Source organism: Zootoca vivipara, chromosome 4 (assembly GCF_963506605.1).
Source record: "Zootoca vivipara chromosome 4, rZooViv1.1, whole genome shotgun sequence".
Classification (NCBI taxonomy): domain Eukaryota; kingdom Metazoa; phylum Chordata; class Lepidosauria; order Squamata; family Lacertidae; genus Zootoca; species Zootoca vivipara.
The window spans coordinates 78692699-78716286 of NC_083279.1; the positions used below are offsets into that span (position 1 = coordinate 78692699).

General features: G+C 39.2%; 1 protein-coding gene across 4 annotated transcripts in view; it reads right to left on the reverse strand.

The window, feature by feature from the left end:
- Positions 1-300: 300 nt before the first annotated feature.
- Positions 301-23588, reverse strand: part of CDK8 (cyclin dependent kinase 8) — a 43915-nt gene continuing 20627 nt past the window's right edge. The window contains exons 5-13 of one of the 4 annotated variants that reach the window (XM_035115224.2): positions 15549-15606; positions 13081-13212; positions 10858-11001; positions 9934-10003; positions 8475-8547; positions 6796-6893; positions 3079-3157; positions 2116-2265; positions 301-1610 (exon numbers count right to left, since the gene is read on the reverse strand). In XM_035115224.2, coding sequence (XP_034971115.1) covers positions 1485-1610; positions 2116-2265; positions 3079-3157; positions 6796-6893; positions 8475-8547; positions 9934-10003; positions 10858-11001; positions 13081-13212; positions 15549-15606 — 930 coding nt within the window. In that variant the 3' untranslated portion in view covers positions 301-1484. Of the gene's footprint in view, positions 1611-2115; positions 2269-3078; positions 3158-6795; positions 6894-8474; positions 8548-9933; positions 10004-10857; positions 11002-13080; positions 13213-15548; positions 15607-23588 lie in introns of all 4 variants that reach the window. The other 3 variants (XM_035115223.2, XM_060273821.1, XM_035115226.2) reach the window with 3 other exon arrangements.

Here is a 23588-nt window from a genome sequence, read left to right on the forward strand (position 1 = left end):
GAGGCAACCTCCGCTCGAAAAATCCTTTCGTTAAGCGGAAATTTCGTTAAGCAGGGCATTCATTAAGCGAGGCACCACTGTAATTACAGGTGAAGGGTTACAGGTAGCACTGCTGTGGAAGAGCTTTGCTGGAGACCTTGGAGAGCTCTTGATTTTCAGGGTAGACAACACTGGACTAAATGGCCACTGGTCTGACCCTGTACAAAACAGCTTCTTGTGTTATGTTAAATGAGGTGCTCTTTCCTTCAACTGCTTTCATTATACTGTATAGGCCAAGTGCATATTTTCTTAGCATCAACCAACAAAAGCACAAGCAAAATCATATGCAGATTTATGAAAAATAATTTTATTATGTAACACCTTGTTTTTAACAATGTTGATTTCTTTTAAAATTCAGAATACCTGCGTCATTCATGTAAAATAGTTTGATACAGTACATTGTATGGTATAGTTTTTCCTCAAATTCTAAGGTTCTCCTAACACCTTAATCCTTTGCTTTAATAAGGGAGACCCTAAAACAACGTGCGAACATATTTAAAAATAATTAAAATTTAAAATCCACTACATCAAGCCAGCTCTCAAAAAATCATGACAAAAGTATCTGAATGAATGCTGCACTGCTTGTTTGTTTGCAGGGAACGTCACTCATGCTCTTTTTTAAATTCCAAGCATGCTCACAAATCAGTTAACACCAACAGGAAAAATAAAACACTGTCTATGACAATCATTTTAGTTGGTTGCTGAACCAAACAGGTTTATCTCAGTAACACACTCATTTACGATCAAATAGCAGCTTTAATACCAGTCAAGTCATAGATTTGAGAACAAAATAAACATATGCTGAAAATTAATCTTTGGGAGGCTTGTAAATCTGCTGGAAAAATGCTCTCATTTTTTGTGTCCTTAAAAAAATCTCTAGCAAATTTGTTGGTCATAAAACATTGATCAATGTGGAAAATGAATCAACCCACAAAAAAGTCACTAAAAGTCAATGTATATAAAAAAAATTCTCAATTGGAGCCACGGTTAGTTTGCGTTCATCTCATTAACACATACTGTATGCTTCAAATACCAGTTAAGAGATTTTGCGTACTATTGGTCAGATAACGTTGTTAACATCAATAGAATTCACAACAACAAAAATGCTTGCCCCTAGCACATTTCACAGCTTCAACTGCTACAGACTGTCACTGAAAACAATGCATTGGTCAGTCTGAACCATGTCAAGTAAACTATGGAAGTAGCATATCCACAACACAAACTGTGCTAGTACTTTCTTTTCAAGTCTAATTCCATAATGGGTACAATCTGAGGGAGCCACTACTCCCAGCCTGTGAAAAGTAGTGGAACTTGGCTATCAGACATTTTGAAAATGTGATAGTTTACAGTACATTCTTGCAGCCCAACACCAGGTTCCAGGCAGGCAGCAGCACGGCCAGTCCTGCAGCCTTAGCAACAGTGCATTGACTTTATTTAGGTGCAGCTCAGTACCGGTGCGTCTGGTGAGAGTACTGTGGAGGCTGCTGGGAGGTAGTTGAATATCCCATGCTGCTCTGTGGCTGTGATGTGCTTGGTCCAGGGTTTGGATAGGCAGCATGGGGATTGGAACGCTGAGCAACACATTGGAGACACGAGAGAGAGAGAGAGAGAGAGAGAGAGAGAGAGAGAGAGAGAGAGAGAGAGAGAGAGAGAGAGAGAGAGAGAGTGTATTACATATGTGGCTGGTCAAATGCTGCCAGGTTTAACACAACGGAAATGACAACTATGACTGCTATTTCTACAGCTCTAGAGGTTGTTGCAGCATGGATTCAACTTATGAAGCTAATTGTTAAGAGGGTGGGAAATGAAACCAGACGAACAGCTCTAAACCATGGGTTGTCCATTATCTGTTTTGAAGCTCAAACCACAGTTCAAGTTCTTCATCAGTGTGGCATGATGTATGAACTGGTTAGCAATGACACACTGTGCAGGTCTCCACTGGTGCCTTTTGACTTGGATCAGTTGTGTTTAACAATTAAAACATATATTCAAATAGATTTTAAAAATAGAACTTTTAGTAGGTATGGACATAACAGCTAATACCATAACAAAACTGAAAGCTGAAAACAGAAATACCTGATAATCTGAGGTCATGATAAGTCCACCTGAGGTAGTGGTAGGAGGAACAACTCTCACTTTTTTCAAGGGAGGCCCTTGCGTATGACTGTTGTCTTGGTTCCCTGGATGACCAGTTCCATTTGTGTGGTTATTGCCCTGCTGCTGGTTCTTCTCAATTTGTTAAAGAAAAAAATGTAAGAGACAGCTCAGAGGGAGTTCATGGGTAGGAAGCATCCAGTCTTATGTAAGGCTAAGTCAGGCACAAAGCCACTAATTACTTAATAATAATTACTTTACTATTTCCACGTAAGTATGCACACAAATTAAATTTAAATCTAAACATACTATACAGCCCTATCATAACTATTTACTCAGAGATAAGCCTAATTTATTTGCCATATTTTCAACTATGCATTTTAGGATTACAGCCTTATTCAAAATAAGTTAATATGAAAGGAACTTGGAATCATCACTACTCTAGAGTTGCAGATAATAAAAAGACTTCAAATTAGGTACCATGAAAATGCTCTAAACCTTATTATTCTACAAGTCTTGGATCAAATCTGATTACTGATATTAATTTTTTTCCTGTATTAATTATGTAAACTGAAATGTTGCAGAAGTTCTCAACTTCTTGCTATGTCTGATGTATAGAGTTGGAATGACCCATAATTAATGTTAACTTCTATCCATATTAATCTTCATCTCATCATATTATTAATTTATTTTATGCTATCATTCTTATCTTGGCAGGAAATGGTTCATTAAAAGTAGTAGCAACAATCAGGGACATATATGTAAAAGTATGGAATAATAAATCATGTACTCTCAGTAACTTACATGCTTGAAATCAGATCCATTAACCCTATCATAAATACGATTGCCCTAACAACTTGGTAATTATAAAATTCTCCAACCTGATTAACAAAATACACCTCCTAAATGTATTTCTCTCATCTTAACCTTCAAATGAATACCTACTTTGTCTCCTTTATCATCAGGCTCTTCTTCAGTTAGAAATTCTCGTTTTGGGTATGGGATTTGACAACCTGCAAACACACTGCAAACACAAAAAAGAGTATAAATCCCTACTAGAAAAAAGTGTGTCCCATAATTAATAAAATGGTTTTCATCCTGGTTCAAGCTGCTTTAAGGTGTCACTTGCCATTTGTGATTTTAGTCTTTTAGGAAGTGACTTTAGTCTTTGAAGTGTTCAAAATATGACACAGTTTCTTCTGAAAGGCTATCAGTTTCTTCAGTAAAAAAAGGAGAGAGAATATCACCAGCTATTAACTAAATACACTGCTTATAATGCAGAGTTTAGTAATGGACTATATGACAGCCCGAGCACAAGTTTGCCTGTGCGTAGACTTGTAAGCCTCCATTTTACTAAGAAGCGAAGTGACACAGTTTCCTAGCTGTTGTTACCATATACCAGCAAGTCATCCCAAACACGTTTTTCTGGCTAAGACAAGCTGAAAAATGCTATGCCCCATTTCTATACAAGACTGGAAACACTAAATTCTACAATGATTCATCTCTTCTTGCTCATATGTCTTGCCCCCTAACCTATTACTTGCATAATTTTGTACCATAGTCTTATTTCCAAGTAATATTTTCCATAAAAATGAAGCTAAAGTTATTGCAAGCTGTCTTCAGTTCCATGTTTCCCAATTCCATGTTGAACTTTTGCTAAGGAATCGGTGAAGAGATTGGATTTCTAACGTAAGGACAACTGCTATGGATCACCTACCTGTGACCATGTAAGCCATTATCATTTGATTTATACTCTATCTGTAGGTCTATTTAAAATTAACAGTAGCAACATCTGCAACATTAAAAAAGAACAGCAAATAAAAGCCAATCAGAAACCAGTAGCCCATTTCACCCCACACACATTTGCATATAATCTTTGTAGAGGGGTTGTGCCAATATTCTTTGAATGTTCAAATTTTAATTCTCATGCTTTTCTTTTTTTTACTGTATCAGCCTACTATTGAGACCAATGGACCACTTTAAAAGTCCTAGCTGGAAATAATGATTAATTTCATCTTGTGAACTGCCCCTGAGATCTGTTGATGAAGGGTGGTATAAATCTTATTGGTATCACATTCCAAAAACATATTCTAACTGAAAAGCTATTGGACCACATATTAACTTAAATTCCTCAGTGGGCTATCAAGGAAGCCCTATAGGAGAAATGCACAAGTGAAAAAGTGGGCTCATTAACAGAAGAGAAAAACAAAATCCAAAAAATGTCTAAGTGAATACTGGTGCCGATAGCTATTTTAAAAAATGAGTATTATAAATAAGAGAGTCAGGGTTGTACGTTTGCCCTATCAATGTTAACTCAGGCATTTGATAAGTTTTCACTTTCTTATTCATTTCAACAGGGAAAATCAGACTCCTGGTAGCTTAGAAAGTTAAATGCAAGTTAAAGGTACATTTAAAAAAACCACCCAGAAAATGTAGGGGAAAGATGAAACAACTGATCCCATAATTGTTGAGGAATAAAGGAAGTATAAAGGGGCTCAGGTTTGCTAAAAAAAACAACACCACAAAACTTTTAACAAATGTTTCAAATAGCTACTAGGGACCCCATTAATTTGGGTGGGATAACCCTTTTGGGGACTTGTATAGTGATGATAAGAGATACGAAGATGGCAGAGTAAGAATCCAGAAAAATATATGTATCAGAAGTAATTGATACTGCAGAGTTCTACAGTGGCTGATAGAAGAAGCAATAGTTTATACCAGTATGTGTTAGGGTGGATATACTCCCAGCAGTGAAACTGAATTCACTAAACACCCATTCAAATCCAGTTTACTAGTAATCTCTCTCATAGAGTGTTGAGGTAAAGAGAGATAAAACATTCCTCAAAAAGGCCCAGGGACACCACGGTATTATGTTGCACATTTATGTTATTACACTAATACTCCACTCTTCCTCTGAGGAGCTCAAAACAGCTTAGAAATGGTCCTAGGCGATCTCCCATGAAGTTTACAAGGCCAGCAATAAGCTCCTTAGCTTCTGATGCAGAATACATCATACAGCTTCAGACCACTGTGCTTGTTTACTTGGTATTGTGTAGAGAGTTTATTGGGTATACTGACTTACACACAATACATTCTGCACCCTATTTATACCTTTCAAGTAGGTCAAGTACTTCTGCTAGCCTCTTTAAAGCTCTTTGGTTAAGTATTCATATTCTGCTATGGGACTGGAATGAAAAACCCCTCTAGCTGTGTTTTGCCTCGCCTAACAGGTTGGGGCAATGTGACCCAAATATGTAATCAGTACACACTTTGAACTGGAACAAATAGAGGAAATAGTCATGGAAGATTTTATAAAAATCTGTGCATTTTAAACAATATCAGGTCATTAGTGACGTAGAAGCCCACCAAGATCGCAGAAGACATTGGAATTGCAGTTATTTGAAGTTTCTGCATATATTATTCTGCTCCTACACATAAAAAACTGGCTACCTTTAGTCTTCACAACCAAAGACTGAATGCTGTGCATATTCATCCTGTTGTTTTAAAAATGTGAGATCAGGGGTCATGGATGTGTCTTCCATACTCTTACCTCAGGCATCCCCAAACTTCAGCCCTCCAGATGTTTTGGACTACAATTCCCATCATCCCTGACCACTGGTCCTGTTAGCTAGGGATCATGGGAGCTGTAGGCCAAAACATTTGGAGGGCCGCAGTTTGGGGATGCCTGCTCTACCTCCTTTCCTGTCCATAATTAGTAGGGACATAATAATTTTTGCAAAATGCAAAACGTTATGTTTTTGGCAGTGCTTGCACAGTTTAAATTATGGGCAATTGTACCTATTGTTTTCATCCAGATCTCTGCAGTTATTAGTATCTAAAGATTTTCCTAATAAGCTGAGATACCAATTTATGATTTAAAGAAGAAAGGGATAGTTCCCAAGGGCAGTTTAGGCTACACCAAACAAATCACATGATGGAAGAAAACCAAGTTTGTTCCCAAGTCAATATGCTCCTGTGAATTTCATTTTCAGAAACTCTGCACCCATTGCACATACCATACATATGTGTAAAACATCAGAAAGCAAACTGGGTTCATAAATCATCAAATTAAGGTTCAAATAGTTTACCGACTTGCCAGTGAAATATTCTTTGACACAAAATAAATAGACATGTCTTTCAAATACTAACTTTAAAGTCTTGCCTACATATTTAGAATACGGATGTTTAAAAAGCAAACCATGTTATTTAAAAACAAAGAAAGTGCATGAATATGCCCTACCATCCAGACTTTGGTTGTGAAGTTGGAAGGCGGTCCCCATCCTCACCATAGTCCACCCATCAAGTTTACAAATAAATATAAACTAATTATAGAATGTCATCTGGCATTTCAAGTGGACCTGCAGGCAGTTAGCAGTTGACTATGAAGATATATAGCATGCATAATCAACCTGTCAGTGAATAACAGGATTATTGCTATGACTAATGGGATCAAAGGCTCAGGGAAAGATTAATAGGAATATTACTTCAAAATGGCAAATGGCACAGTAAAGCCATTTCTTATAACTTATCAAGAGGGAGCATCTCACATGTCATTTTCAGAACATTCCTCCATTCCACACCCACCCAGTCACACCTTGACACTGAAAGCAATAAAGCATTTAAAGAGCTGCACAGACAGTATCTAGTAAACTGACCACTTACTCAGATGTAGGAAGAGGATCTTCTAAGAAATAAGGATCCTGCATAGCCTGTTCTGAGGTAATTCTCTTTATTGGGTCCATAGTAAGCAATTTCTGTAGCTATGCATAGTTAAAAACACAAGACATTCAGTGCTGTCAAATCAATCAAGAAAATATTTCACCACAGTGTGAATATACAAAGCCTCCTTATATGCTTATAAAGTCTAGTTAGCTCAGTGGCAGAGCTTATACTCTGCATACAGAAGGTACCAGGTTCAAGCTCCAGAATCTCAAGGCACGACTGAAGAGACCCCCTTCTGAAAACTTGAAGAGCTGCTGACAGAATATTGAGCTAGATGGACCAATGATATGATTCATAACCTGGTCCCTAATAATCTAGGCTTCCATAATCTGAGAATTAGGTTTATATCTATCTATCTATCTATCTATCTATCTATCTATCTATCTATCTATATAAATGTAAAAATCGTGAAAGTGTGTGTTCCACTTTTCTCCGTAACCGCTTGACCGATCGTCCTGAAATTTTGACACAACAATCCAGGCCACTCCCCAAGCGTTGTTAGAAAAAAAAATCCCTCAAATTTCACACCTGGGCAGGTATAAACCTGCTTTTCCACAAAGAAAACAGCGCTCTCAAGTGGAATTCCTCCCACAGTACACCACCTCCCTTCCTGTGAAATCTACACCACACCCACAAACCAAATATTGACATCATCAACCAAGCAACTGAAACCACCAAGGCGGCCATTATCAGGCCCCTAGGCCCCTGCCAGGCCCCCCTAGGCCCGGGGGGGGGGAGAGGGGGAGTGCCCAGATCGCAGCACGGCCTTTGTTTTATGTAGCCCCCTGCCAGGCCCCCTCTAGGTCCGGGGGGGGGGGGAATAACCCACAGCAACGCACTTGGGGGCACGGCAAGGGGTTTTTACTTTAAAATTTAGCACCACTACCTCCCCAAAATCCCCCACCAAATAACCACAAGACAAAAATAAATACCATCCTTCAAATGTCATGAGATACACCGGTCACGGGGGGGGGGGGGGGAACAAACAGAATAGATCATGGATTGGGACACATGGGGGCAGTCACAGGGATTAGCCACAACAACGCACCACACCCACAAACCCCGCCTCCGCCACGAGATCCTGTAAAACAGGGGGACTCTGAGGCTCAGGGGGATCTGAAGGGGGCCTATTACCCTCCATTTGACAGACTAACACACAGCAACGCGTGCAGGGCCAGCTAGTGAACTATAAAATGCTACCCATGGGAAAGCTGCAGTTACACCTTAGAAGCACGTTGAATTCTACCATTAGCTATCACTTAACCACAGCAGTCTGTTGATACAACTAGTAGCTAGCCAGATTACCAGGTTGTCAGGACAAAAAAGGAAGGAAATCTACTGCCACCATATGTGCAGCAGAAATGTTATAAACTGACTTAATGCCTAGCACTTGGGAATAGTAAACTATTAATTAAATCATAGGGTTTTACATCAGACACTTCAAATTTCTTTCTCTGGACATGAATTACTATGAAATATGAAATGGCACAGAAATTCAACTTTACAACCAATGCTTTTGTGAAGAGATGCAATGAAAAGCAATTTAAACAATTCAAATTAATGCTTCCAGAAACTGCAAAAATTCACAAGTGAACAATTTGAGACTTTCCAAGTCTTACCAAGTGGAATGCTTTGCTATCTGGCTTAACTTTATGTTTTTCCATATATTTGATAAGGCTGCAGTTGGTATACCTGAAAGAAAACAATGAGTTACAACAATGCATTGCATCAAATTGAATAGAAAGTGAAAATCTGGAGGACGGGATAAAACCGACAGGGCTTGCTAACGAACTCAGTTGTGCTGAATTGTCTGGTCCATCTGTGATTCAAAGGGTGCCAGAAGTGTAAAAGTAGCCTGAGGCCACACATCCTTTTTAATATCAGCCACATGGAAATGATTTCCCATTATTACAGATGTGGTTAGCAACCAGTATCCCTCTTGTACAATATTAGATGCACATACTTCTAGTAGTTATGAGTTTGATAATGCTTAAAAAATAATAATTAAAGAAACATAAAAAGCCAATCCTATATATATATATATATATATATATATATATATATATATATAAATGTAAACGGGGCATGTCTGTTCCTCTCTAATGTTCAACGAAACCGGCCGTGACCGATAGCGTTGAAATTTGGACACAATGCCACATGCGAATAAGAGAGTAACCTAAGACACTTTCCGTACACAGATGTCACACCTGGGCCACGTAAAAAACCCCAAACCCCGTGTTTCAGAACATACAACTCACCCAAAAGTGCATGCTGGGAAATAGAACCCAGAAGCTGACAGACAGTTCCTTTTCCAAGGGTGGGGGCCAAGGAATGGAGATACAGGGCGGAGGCCTTGGCTTGCATTTACATATTAGGCCGAGCCAAGGCCTACAGAATAGGACTCGGCTCTACTTTACAGCCTACAGACTAGGCCGAGTGGAGCCCTGGGTGGGGGGTGGGGGAAGGAGGGGCTCGGATAGGTCATGGGTTGAGCCAGGGTGGGGGGGAGTCACAGGGATGACCCGAGGGGGGTGGGGGAGGGGGGACAGGATATTTCATGGGTCGCGACAGCATGGGAGGAATCACAGGGATGAGACACAACAACGGTGCGGGGGACACATAGTCCAGTGGGGGACAGACACATCCTCCCCCTTTCCTGGGAAACAAGGACCCTGAGTCAGGCACAGCAACGCATGCCCGGGCCAGCTAGTGTATCTAAAATTAGCAGTTATTGCTTGTTTGAAACAGCTTCAGAAAACCATGCAGAAAACACAAGGATCCACTAAACCAAGAAGGGCCAGTATAGATCCCTTCAAACTTACTGGCCTCCAAATCCTGTGGGCTTTTTCACAAACAACATGGTTATCAATACAAACCTGTAGTGTGACATGAAATACCCGTTCCCAGCCAAGTTCCCTGCTGTTCTCAGAAAACTCAGAGGTGCAACCATCTTTGTGGGGAAGGGGTGGTTACCAGAGGGAGGAAAGAAGCAATTGCCAAGGAAGCCTGATTCCTGAATGTATGAACCCCTGATGCAGTAGAAATCAAAACAATTACTTAGATCTTTGCAAAACTTACGTGTTTCTTCGAAAATCTTTCATTAACGTTGAATGTTCAGGCATCTTTTTAATATCTTCCCAATCTTTATCTATGAATTGAATATTAATAACACTCTTTCATCTTTCTCTACATAGGGAATAGGACATCATCACTTGCACATTCAAAACCATCATTCACTCTCCTCTTTATACGCCAAACTTTGCCTTCTGATCACCATTGATGAAAATGAATATGAGTGGACAAAATATCCTTTCTCAGTCGCCTCAGCAACACTAGATCAGTCACCAAAGAGACACCTATTTTTAATGTACAGTAGACCAAATTTTGCTATGGAAGTAGGCAAAGCGGTGCACAATGAAATTAACACAGTAGGTCTGAATCCCCAACATGATGCACATGGGCACCCCAGAGCCTACATACCAAGGCCCCTTACCCCTCCCAACTGTTTAATTTTTTAAAAGTGAACTTTCACCTATTTGTTGTTTGGGGAGGGGCAGCTGCCTGCTTTGTGTTTTTGCCAGTTTTGGGTGGGAGTGGGGCTCTGAGTATCACTAGTTTGTCTTCTGTGAAAAATGTATTTTGTGAGCCCACAAAATATTTTTAAATATGCCCAGTCCAAAATGTCTGAGGACCCCTGCAGTAAATACTACTACAGCTCCCAATATTTTGTTTCTTTATATCAAGACAATAAGAATTTTCAAGAAATAAAAAAATGGGGGGGGATCAATTTCACAGTGTTCTTTGTAGGCCACGCATAGACCTATGCACATCCAATAAAAGATCAGGCATATTGACATTTTCCCATGGCTACTGTGGCTTCTTTCAAGCCTACTAGCTTTTCAGTAAATGTTATGGCACAAAGAGTATGTCAGTCCTATTAAAATGGTACTGGAGATACGTATAGCCTGGAGTACATCAGTAATGAATGTACAGAATATGTACCTGCAGGAAATCCCATTACATTGAATATTCTGTCCAGCTGGTCATGATGATATGGATTACTAGTTTTTATGTCCTCTTGTCGGCAGTGGAATATTGGCTCAGATGTTAGCAGCTCTGCAAATATACACCCTATAGCCCAAATATCTTTACGAAAAAGGAGGAAAGAAAAATCAAATACACTTTTCTGAAAGGAGAAAGCATAGTCTGAAGAACAGCAGCAGAGGTTACACATGGCCTCTCAAAGCAAGCAACTCTGATTAAGTTATATGTACCTTTTCTACAGACAATTCCATTCTAACTGCTGCATTTCCAAGTTCCCCTTTATTCCTTAAGATTTTACACGTGACCCCATGCATTTAAAAATTGAACATTTTGCTGGGGTTAAAGGAATGTAGACCAAACTTATGTTATACTAAATGTGCAGCTTCTACAATAGCTGAATATTTAGTTCCACCTCTCATTACACATTTGTGTCTGTGTCTCATATAACATTCAGTTTTCCCCTACTTCCTCTTCTCATTACCATCAGCCAATAACCTGGAGCATGAAAGACATACAAGGAACACGGGTAGCTAGATATGCTGCTGCTGTATTTAGCAAAATCAATGCATTACTAATTTTAACACTGTTACTAGAGAAAAATGAGCAAAAGACTATGCAAACTGCATTGCTGTCATTTTTAACCATAATATTTTCATATATAACAGAGCAGGTATCTGCATTGGTGGCAACTAGCCAGGAAGACATAAGCTGCTGCCTTGTATTGTTCAGTATCTTGCTCAGTATTGTGAACACCCAACTGACAGCAGGGCCCCAGGATTTCAGCCAGTAGTTTTTCCAGACTGACACAAAAGTATCATGAACTGAAATTGGGGACATTTGTAGTGCTAAGCAGGTGCTCTATCATTGAGCTATAGTCCCTTCCTTACAGATCTTCGGCTCAGGGATTGATTAGAAAAGGATTGAAAATAAGACAGTCAGAACTGTAATGCTTTTATTTAAATCTAAGCTCTCTTGCATTTGGAAATCTGATGTGCACCTCTGCTTGGTCCATCTCAAAAAGGATATAAAGGACTTGGAAAAGGTGTATAAAGGGTGTACAGTCATATCTCATGTTGTGTACGCTTCAGGTTGCGTCTTTTCAGCTTGCGAATGCGGCAAACCTGGAAGTGTTTACTTCTGGGTTTCGCCGCGCGCAGAAGCACTCTATCGCGCTTTGCACGTGTGCAGAAGTGCCGCTCTGGTTGCAGACTTTTCAGGGTGCAAACAGCACCCTGGAATGGATCGTGTCCGCAACCAGAAGTACCACTGTATTTCAAAGCAATCAAGGAGCTGAATCATGGCACCTTCCCCACAAGGAGAGGCTGAAGGTGTTGGGAGTTTGAAGGGGACATACGAAAGATCATCACTGGGGAGGAATACTAGCACTTAAGACTCAATGAAACTGATTGTCCTCTACTGTCAGACAAAATAAAGTGCTTCACCAACATTTTTAATTCAGTCAATGAGGGCTTTTGCACAGTTACTTCTAGTATTGAGGACTTGGATAAAAGAAATTGCTCAAAAGCACACTGAAAAAATAGGTATTTTCAATAGTATTTCAACCAAACCAAACAGGTTGTTTCAAGCTCTGGGTACAAGTCTACTAAAATCAAAGGCCTTCAGGCGGACTGTGAAAGCTGAACGATCCCTCCAGAATGGTATAGGATATGGAGGAGTGTTGCTATGTGGGGGGAAATCTGAGAAAAAATTGTGGAGGCACCTTGTGATAGCATCATGCTGCTTGTGCACGTCTGGATCAAAGCCAAAATGTTCCTGACACTATTCAATAATGCAAATCAGTCTTCAGAATTAAATGTTGTTGGCATTTCTTATCTAATTAGTGAAACCATCTGTAAATTCAATGTGGTCTTTGCCAGTTAAGTGCCCTGAAGTACTTAAGAGTGATGCACATGTTTGGGCAACCAAACATGATAAAATACTCAAGCCTTAAAAAGTAAGGTTCAGTGAATCACTTTTCTTCCACACTAGAATCACAATGCTTTCCTATATTTTCCAAATGCCAAAATGCATTGCAGGTGGTTGGGCAGGGTGACCCTTGTGGTTCCTTCCAATTCTAAGATTTCAAGAGTAGACTTATTTGTAAACAAGAAGGAAGGGAACCACATCAGGGAAAATTAGAATTTAAAATATGAAAAATCAGGTATACAGTACATTACTTACCAATAGCTTTGGTATAATGCCTTGCTCCAAGCAGTAATTCTGGCGCTCGATACCAGAATGTTACAACTACTGGATCCAAATCAGCTAAAGGCTTCAAAGGTGAATTAAATAGTCGGGCAAAGCCCATGTCAGCTGTAAAAAGAGGGGGAAGATACTTTAAATTTTAGCGCACAGACTGCTTACTCAGAAATGAGTGAGCTCAAATGTAACACACACTGCAAACATCCTCAGTCTAACTTTAAAAAGTTCCTTCTAAGCTTGTTTCTAAAGCATGGTACAGAAAATGCAGCATTATTAAACCATAGCTAACACACTTTTGATCATGCAGGTTCTGAATCAAGCTGATCATTCCTCAGAAAGTTGGGAAATCTGGTGTCCAGCCCAACAGAAAAACAGCACAGGGCTTTATATATGGGAAAAGAAGGCAGGTGTATACTAGGCTGAAAAGATTTCCTGTTTTTAGAAACCAGTCCTTTATTAATCTGACAAAAATAATTCAGCTCTTAGGAACTAAGGCAGCAAAGCACCTGGTGCATTTCCATCTCTATTATCAGAGAAAACTGATATAGAGGCTGTTACTGATTGTAGCTGAATTGCATTTACGCTTAGATGGGAAGAATTCCCAATTCCTGTTGTATTCTCTTGCCTCAATACTTTTCACCTATTAGGAAGAATTTACAAATGAAACCTGGATTGTTTGCACCCACACTCAAATAGCAGAGAAGTATTTCACTTCTGTAAGAAAAACTATTTCATATAGTTTGAGTGTAGGTGCGAACATACAGCTCGTTATTTTACAAATTCCAACAGACCTGAGGATCTGAGGTTGCAGTTGTAGACCATACAAAGAACTGAGCCAGCTTTAAGCCTGTGAAGCCTGTGCATTATTAAGGAGCAAGGTTCCAGATCTCATTTTCACCATTCATTCATCTCCCTTTGTCCTACTAACAAGCATGTGTGCCTATTCACAGCCCTATTTAAAACTGTATTATGCTTCATTTTAGACGTTGGAAACAATTTAATTTTTTTTATCTTAGAAGACAAGAAACATTTAGCTGCTGGAGGAAAAAACGCAATAGCTCCAGAAGAGAAGGGTGAGTGGGAAGTACAGTGTTTATATTCAAATACATGTGTTTTGTGTGTGTGCTTTAATGCTTAAACAGTAGAAGTCCAAACAGAATTTTGTTGTTGCTTCTGTTGTCAAAATAAGGCAGTGCGTCTCTTCAGCTTTATTATACTTTCATGAGTCAATCTTGCCATTCTTGACACTGGATAGGTCAAGTGAACTGGAGAGGTCTCTTTCACATCCATCCATGGAGTATAACCATTTTGGGGAGCAATCAATTAGTTTGAAATGTTGTACACAGCTGTAGCATGCAAAAGTAGCAGGTAGTCAATTTCCAATAAGGGAAAAGCTGTCTGCATCACAAGAAGCGGCACTTCAATTAACGCCAAATACGTTTGGAGGCCGACCTACATTATAGCCATGGTTTGCTTACAAAAGGACCTCAATCTGCCAGTGTTAGTACTCTTATATGTTCACAAACCTTTTAAAAAGTCATGTGCTCAACACTGGTCTAATTCTATTCCTTTTGAACTTCATATATAGGGCCACCAATGAGGGGGGGGGAACTGCTTTTGGCAGACAGTTGATCAATAGACTTGTATAATCAAAAGAATGTACGGAATTTTGAGAATTACAAAACAATTCATCTCAGATCATAGGAGCCAAATCCTATGGTCTGAGGTCCCTTTGCCTCCCCTAAAATATTAGAGGGAGCTGCCCCTCAAAGTTGATGGCCATTGTCATTCAAATAGTGTGTGTGCGCCATGTCATGTGATTGATTATGTGGGGCTGGGCTTCCCTGCCCCTCCCCAATATTTTATTCAAGTTGGCACCCCATCTCAAATGATTAGTCAGAGGACAGGAAAATATACGCCTTTAACATCTGCTGGTACAAACACTTACATCTTTAGGAAACCAACATACTTCCGCAATATGCTGGATCATACCATTATGCAGATTTTACTGCTACATTAGAGTTTCATTTAATTATTTTTTAAAGAACATTTTTATGGAATATGGAATCTCTGTCAAAAGAAGCTCCCCCTACAAAAATTTGTCCATTAAAAATGCTGTTTTAATTTCCTTCAAGCAATGCTTATGAGCTTTTAAAATTTGTCTCCCATCCCTGAATAATCTATCTACCCTCTCAATAGCACTTTATACAACTGTTACTAATGTTCGTTTTATTATTGATATTTATATAATTCAGTACTATTGTAAAGTAACATTTTTAGAGGCAAAGGGGTCCTTCAGTTTTCTCCATCCAGCATTAACAAATTTTACCTCTTTTCATTTTATGGGGTTTTATGTGTGATCCAGAAAGTATTAACCTGGTCAGCTGCACCTTTAGAACATTCTATCTTAAATGCTGCACTGGGACTTATCAAAGATATAAACATACCAATTTTTACTCTTCCTCGCTCAGGACCTTCACCCATAACTAAAATATTAGCAGGTTTCTGTGGAAAAAAAATACAATATATATACCAAGATAAACCTAAACATTTGTGCCTAAAATTAGCAGTTTTATTTTTCCAATTTTAAACCAAAATGCAGTGGAATGTCATTAATAGTGCATGTGGATTATTAGTTTGCTGTAAGTTCATACAATTGACCAAATCAATTTTCTTCCCCATCTTACATTTTCTCCCTCTTAGAAGAGCTTCCTTTCAATAACTTTCCACACCATGCTCTTCTCTCAGATGAGCAATGTCATTACAGAATTCACCTGGGAAAAATGCTGGCTCACTTATTTCCAGTATTGGCCAATTACAAAAAGCAATCAACCAAATATTTTGCATATCTTCTTAGATGTCACTATATGAACATTTAGATTCTACACAAAACTTTTACATTTTGCTCTTAGTGTATCAATTCAGCCACTATAAGAGTGGCTTATAAGAGTTTATTCTGAAACTATCACATCTACAAAGGCAATGTTTATAAGAATTGCCTTTGCAGATGTGGTAGTTTCAGAATCATTACGTGAGAAGGAAACAATGGTACAATTGCTTTTGAAGCTCTACAGAGCTACACCAAAACTATTTTTGCTGTTTTCTTAGGTTTATAAATCTATATAAAATAACCATTAACCATCAAATTTAGCCAAGGATGATGTGTAGAGTAGTAGATATCCAGTTCAAGCCAATTTCAAGAAAACAAACTACTTTTTCTGAAAAAAGGCTGGCATCAACAGCTCAAAGCACAACACTTTGGGCTATTATTTAAGTATGTAGAAAAGGATTTGCTCCATCTGATCAATACTGTCATGTGAAGTAATTATGTAAACACCTAACTGTGATTTTAAGCAAGCATAAAATGTATGCCAGACAAGTACTTCAAGAAAGCTTTGATAGATGAATGAAAACATCTTTGATAGGAACAGAAGTATTCTAGTACAATCACAGACACATAAATGTGTAAAGAACAAATTCAAAAAAGGGTATGACTCTGGACAGGTTTAAAGATGGCGACAAGGCAGTAAGTTACACTAAGATGTGTGCTCTTAGCCAGGGAAAATATATAAATTACTTGTGGCACTTTCAGGCCATCAGTCTCTTGTAAGGACTGGTGCAAGATATTTATGAACAAACAGAGCAGAATATGCTGAATTCTCTTTGATCTAAATGGAAAGAGATCTTATCTGCTAACACGGTGCGTTTTTGGCAAAAGCAGTATCCAAAAAAGTGTCATCTCCGACTTTATTTATGGCTGGATGCTAGTGTGATGCCATTACTGAATATATTAAGGGGGCCGATTTGGGGATTCTGGAAGATTGTCATGATTTATTCTCTCACATAATTTCAGTATGCATTTTTGACAACTTTGAGCCTTAAGAATGTCACGTTGTCTAGGTAATTATTTCAAGAAGGTCAGCCTGTGCTGCAGCTCTCAATTCCACCTCTCTCCTCTGCATTGCTGCTAATGACACTGAGCATGGCTCGGGGAATGTGCTATGCAGGGAAGCAACTGCAGGCTAAATTAATCTTATTTTTCCCCTCTTTTGAGTATCACTAAATCCATGGGATCATGTAGAAGTGAATTTCTCAGCATTGTGGATCTGTACATATTCCAGGTTTTCAAATATTAGGGAAGGAGAGTCAATAGCAAGTTTGCATCAAAACCTTAGCTTTTACACTATGGCAAAGCTGTATGCTTAATTCCTTGTAACAATCTAACCACCTTTTACTAAAAATATGGGAAAATTACTGTACTTGGGTGGAACACAGCTTGCTTCCTTTAGAGTGCATTTACACTTGCTTACAAAGTTTCATATAAGTCTGGTCCAGAATCACTTGCTGTTCAATAATAGTAATCTGCCAGTATCATCAACCTACCATGATACAAAATACAGTTACAGTGGGAGCTATTCTATTGCTATATCAATCAATCAGTTACTTCAGATGTAAACAAAGACACCAAAGTAATCATTTCTATATACTTCTGGCCTGGAACCTCTAGTCAAGGATCCTCAGACACCCAGAACCTCTACCCCTACTAAGCTGTTTCCAGCTGCAAGCATTCAACAATCTCTGGCTAGTAACAATTCAATCTGCCACACTGCGGCAACTTCTAGAAAAATTAAGCTTACCCAGATGCTTAGAAAGTTGATGTCATTTTAATCTGTTCTAGTATATTTTGGATGTTTTAAAGTAGGGTTGTGATTTTTCCTTGATCTTGCTGATGTTTCTTTTGTAAAACGTTTTGAAGTGTGTGGTTTGTTTTTTTTTTTTGTTTTTTACAGTCAAGAGGTATCTAAGTTTTATTAAATAAACACACACGCACACAAACACAACTTCAAAAAGGAAAAAGCAGTGTGAACCCAAAATGGCAGTATCAACAAAGTACTGTCTCAGAATGGAAAAATATTTTCTTCTCAATACAAAAACCAATAGCAGTTCATTTTTCTACTCTCTTGCTTGCTAACTTCAGTAGTCCTAAAGGAATTCAATTGTGGCACTTGCAGTCTACTCCTGTTCACTGCTCTGGAAAGCCAGACATGCCTTCTATGAGGATAATCCATTTCATTCTTCCGCTGCCCCAGTTCTCCACCTTCCCCACCCGTCAGCACTTTGCATTCTGTGACACTGAACGTAGTTCACTTTCACTAGGCTGTTTGGTGGGAATTGCCCCCCCTTAGGCCCCCCATTTTGTTTTTATGCTGTAAACCTTGGAGTATATCAAGAGCCCCCCGCTCCCCGTTGCTCTGCTTTGGCTAAACAGCATGTGAGTTTGCTACTGGTATTAATACACAATAACAACAGGTGTGGGATCACTTATCCCAACGTTACAAATTTGGAAAATTAGGGTGAGAGAAAATTTGTCATCATACTTTAAATTAATCCAGCACTTTAAGCAACGTAAGAACTTAGTTCACAGAAAGGAGGAGGAAGACCAACATGGCACACAGAAAGAGTAGCTATGAGGGAAATAAGCTTAATGATGGAGCAGCATGGAATAGGAACACCATAAAATAGTAAAGAGAAACTGGTGAGAACCAAGATAAAAGCTTAACTATAAAGAATGAAGATGTTAAAAGTCATTAAGTAAAAGATATATGCTATAGATAGCACCAGGCTTTCCACTAACATACAGTGTTATCAACTAATTAGAGAACACAAGTAAGTAGAATTTTTGAAGCACAATAATAGGTTTTTAGTTGAATATTTTTAAATATGCCTACTGAAAAAAATAAAATAAAAAGGTACATGGTACAGAAATGCTGCACCTACACAAATACAAAATATACTATATTTTGTTTTGAAACCAGATGCTTTAGCTTGGTGAGAGTTTACTTATACAACTTGAAGCAACACAGAATATTAAAATCAGCATATAGTGCAACATGAAAGGCTGTCACTTTGATATGAGATTACAGATCACAGGAAATAGGTCACATGAATCTTCTAGACAATTACATTTCTAAGGACTAAAAATGCTATGGAAAAATAATTCCCCCCAAGTTAAACCAATGCTTCAATTTTAATAAGTATAAATAAACCAAAGGACTAGTTATATGGAAAACATGGGGCTAAGCCTTGAGCCAAAAGCAGCTTGGATATATCTGATCTGTTAAATGAATTTTTGTAGACATACATTTGAGGAAAATTAATTTTTATTCTGAGTTTAACTAGAGCTTCTGCATATACTACAAAATCCTAAATAGTCAATTGGCTAAATCCAATACGTACAATTAAAGTATAACTTAATTTTCTAGTACTTGAAAAAGTCTGAATAGCTAAAGACAAATACTGTCTGGCTTACCTAGTTAAAAAATTAAGATGTGATTTCTTGTCTCAAAGCCTGATTCCCTCAATGAGCTTTTATTTGTTTGTGATATTAATGGTCCTGGACCATTAAGATAAAAACAAATTTCTAATATTGTGAGTACAACCTGGATTGTTTCAGTCAAAGACCAATTATGCACTGCCCATCACAGTTACTTTCTTGTTTGATCACAACATATTTGCCATTCGATCCAAGCCTTGCCCTTCAAAGCAGGATTGTTTCCAGCTCTGTAGGCTTACTGTTAAGTCCAGAAAAAGCAAAGCCTGCCTAAGTTTTTTAATGAACTGGGCAGAATTCAACTTTACTGTCTTTCAATGCAAACTGTATTAAATCCCACCCAAAGTGAGCATACAACTAAGGCATTCAGGTCCTTAAGGATTTCAACAGAACACAGCTAATTAGAACTCTACTTAGGTGGCATGGCTGCTGAATCAGTTGAAACAACATATTCCCAGGAATGAAAACTTGTGGTATGGACCATCATTTCCAGTCAAGTAAATTAAGGACTATATGAGGCATATTTGTGGCACATCCAATTATTTTATAGATTAGTTCCACCCACTCTGTTCAGGGCTTTTGCCATTTTAATCTTCATGCTTAATACTTTCTCTCTTCATTCCTTGTAGTGAAAACTTGGTATGATTCAAACTATACACTGAAGATTTACTACTGCTCATACTTCAGAGGTCAAGAACTTGTTAGTAATCTAGCCTTTCTTGTTTGGCTGTATATCACTAGAATATGGTTGGACTGTTAAACTTCTGGGTGATACTCTACCAAAATTTGCTCAGAGTGGACCTAACATCAGGTTCATTAATTTAAATGAGTTTGCGCAGAGTAACGGTTAGTTGAATACTACCCTCAGTCTTCAAAATATTTTACTAGAGATGTGGAAGTTGAAGAAGCAAAGTTAGTTTGTACCTACATACCAACTATCTATTAACTTCTGATATAGTACAATATATATTGCAGTGCCTCTCTGCCTTTCCTACCCTGCGGGGAAGCACAGTTTCCACATCATTTTTATAAGCAGTCACAAAGCTCTCTGAATGAAGAAGCAGTCTCTGGCAGATTACACACACAAAGACAGCCTGATTTCTAAGAACTGCCTAATGAATTGTAGCCACAAATCTTATAGCGTGTGGAGAACATTATGTCTTGGAAAAACTAGTTCCAATACTTGGTGACTGCATAGGTTAACACAGACAGAAAGGGAAAACTTTAGATGAAATTTATGAACACCAGCAGAAATGAATATAGCTAGACGGGTTCAACTACAATCTTAGGGTGGGTTCTGAAATCCAAGATTTGCTCCAAATGTGCAAAAATGTCACCAACTGCTAAGAGTCGTAAGTAAGTTTTTGCACCAATTTAAGCCTTGTTTACTAATTCAAAGTTTAGAGACTGCCAATCCATGCTTGGTGTGTTACTGTGCTCTATTCTAATTTTAGAGTTTCATCTGATGATTATTTTGCAAGAGGCAATGCAGCCTATTTCTTGTATATAATTTCATCACATGGGTGATATTGGTCATACAAAATGGCCAGGTATATATAAAATGAGCAAGAAGTTCCAAGCTCCAAATGCTGTTTTATGGATTTGGGACTCAGCAGCAGTTCTCTAAATCCCCTCCTTCAATAACTTTTTCTTGCTCCTATGGTTGCTTTGCAGCACTTCTAAACTTCAAATGAGCAGAGGCCACCAGTACGTTTCATAACAGCCCAATAGAGATGGCTGCTAGTCTAGACCATACTCAAAACAACTGACCTACTAGGTTCTAATAAAGTTACCCATCTCTTGAGCCATCCACTTCCGTTTTCCACATACTGTACTGGCAAATATTTACAATGGCAAACTTTGGTTTCTGATTAATAATTTCATGCATGATAAAATTACTTTGATAGAAACAGGTATCCACTTTTGGTACTGTTTGAGCAATGGCTGTTGTGACGACCCGTGTCCCACTCTGCCTTACTATCACTGCGACACAGGAATCCAGAGGGGAAAACACCCACCCTCTGGTCCTGCCGCCTCAAAATAAACCCCCTTTTACTAATGGGTTTCTTAGTAAGGAGAGCCTTCCAGCTTGCGTGGCCTGGTACCTTAAGAAACTCTAGGCTGTCCCCCAGGAATAACCTCTTGCCTCCAGTAAAGGGTCTCCCTCAGTTGGATTTCCCCACTGTAGAAGTTTGCCCTATGCACTCTGGCAACTTCTTGGCACCTCAGGTTACCCTTCTAAGCCTCCTCCGTGTAACTACAGGACACAAACCACTACCTCCCTGCCTGAGGTGAGTTTTGCCCTCTCTTGAGTCACCACGGCTGTGAGTCCTGGTACCTCGCTGGAAAAATACAGACGGACCTCTTGTTGGCAAAAACAGAGATGAAGTTTTATTGTGTTAAAAACATAAGTGATTCTTTAACGTGTCATTTATTAATTAGCTTTGTTCCAGTTGTACAAAATAAACTCAGTCAAACATTTAACTTTAAGTTTTCCCAGCCTCTTAACTGTCTTCATACAAGCCACCACATAACACCACACCACACCTTCCTCCCTCTCCCTCCTAACTGACCAAAACCGACACTCCCTCCTTTCAAACCGGGCACAGTCCCGCCCCCATCAGAGTTCTATGCCAGTCAGGCTGGAGGTGGGTTAACTCTTTGCCAGCCGGGCAGAAATAAACATTTTAAAAGTGCTTCAATTTGTCACATATCTCCCCCACCACAAAGACATTGCGTCGGCTTGCTCTTAACTAACTAGAGCAATGCCAAAGCAATGGGCTTGGGGTTAAAAAATACTTCAATGCATTCTATAACATTCATATTACAAAGTCAACTAAATTAACATCTCATAAACTTGTACACAGATAAACCATGTTTGGCATGTGTCAGACTATAATGCCTAAGCACAAATGTTCTGCTAGGGTTATTACCGTTTCATATAATACTTTGCACCATTCTATACCTCTCAAAAATATACCTAGACAAAGCGTCCGCTATGATGTTTTCCTTCCCACTTATGTGCTTACCCTGTGTCTATTTTATAAGTTGCTAGGCTGGTCCTCCCTGGGATGTTTGAGAAGATCTGAGCAAACTGAGCAAGGACTAATTTTAACTGCTCCTTTTGCTCTGGGGTCAGACTTTCATCGAATGACACCTCTGCTAGAGTTGTGCCCTTACTTAGTTCTCCCCACCCAGTTAAATGAATTCCTTGGGTCACCTTCCCCTTTACTTGCAACACCAACTTATTTCGGTCAAAATAAGGCTTAAGTAAGTTTACATGAAAATTTTTACATCGGTTCCCTTCCCCATCTAACTCTACCAAATAGTTCACCGCAGATATCTTCTCGACCACTTTGAAGGGACCGTCCCACGACATCTCCAACTTCTTTCGACGTCTTGTTCTTAACACGAGCACACTGTCACCAGGCTGGAAAGTTCTGTCTCTTGCGTGTGCATCATACCACTGCTTCTGTCGACGCTGTGCCTGCTGCAAGTTGTGAGCAGCTTGCTCCCGTAGCTCTTGAAGGTCGCTCTGCAGCTCCTGTAGATACGTCACAACATCAGGGCTGTCGATCTGCTCCTCCCCCGACCACGCTGCTTTCATCAAGTCTAGGGGTCCTTGTGGCTGTCGTCCAAATAGGAGTTCAAAAGGACTGAACCCTGTGCTCTCCTGTGGCACTTCGCGATAACCAAATAGGAAGTGTTGCAGCCTCTCATCCCAGTCGTTAGGATGATTGATGGAATAGGTTTTTAGCATCCGGCTCAGGGTCGAATTAAATTTCTCCGTCAAGCCATTCGACTGCGGATGGTAAGCCGTAGTTTTAACATGCTTAATTCCACAAAGAGTTAAAAGCTCTTCCATGGTCTTGGACGTGAAGGATGTCCCTAAATCTGTTATAATTTCTTTGGGGAATCCCAGCCTTAAGAACACCGACATGAGGGCTTTTGCTACAGTCTTGGAATCAATGTCCTTTAGAGGTATTGCTTCTGGATAGCGCGTAGCATAATCCACGAGGCATAAAATGAACTTATTCCCCCTTTTTGTAACTCTGGAGATAGGCCCGAGGATGTCCACTCCTACTCTGGAAAAGGGCTCAGTAATTACAGGAATAGACTGTAACAAGCCTCGCGTTTTGTCCGCTCTTTTGCCTGC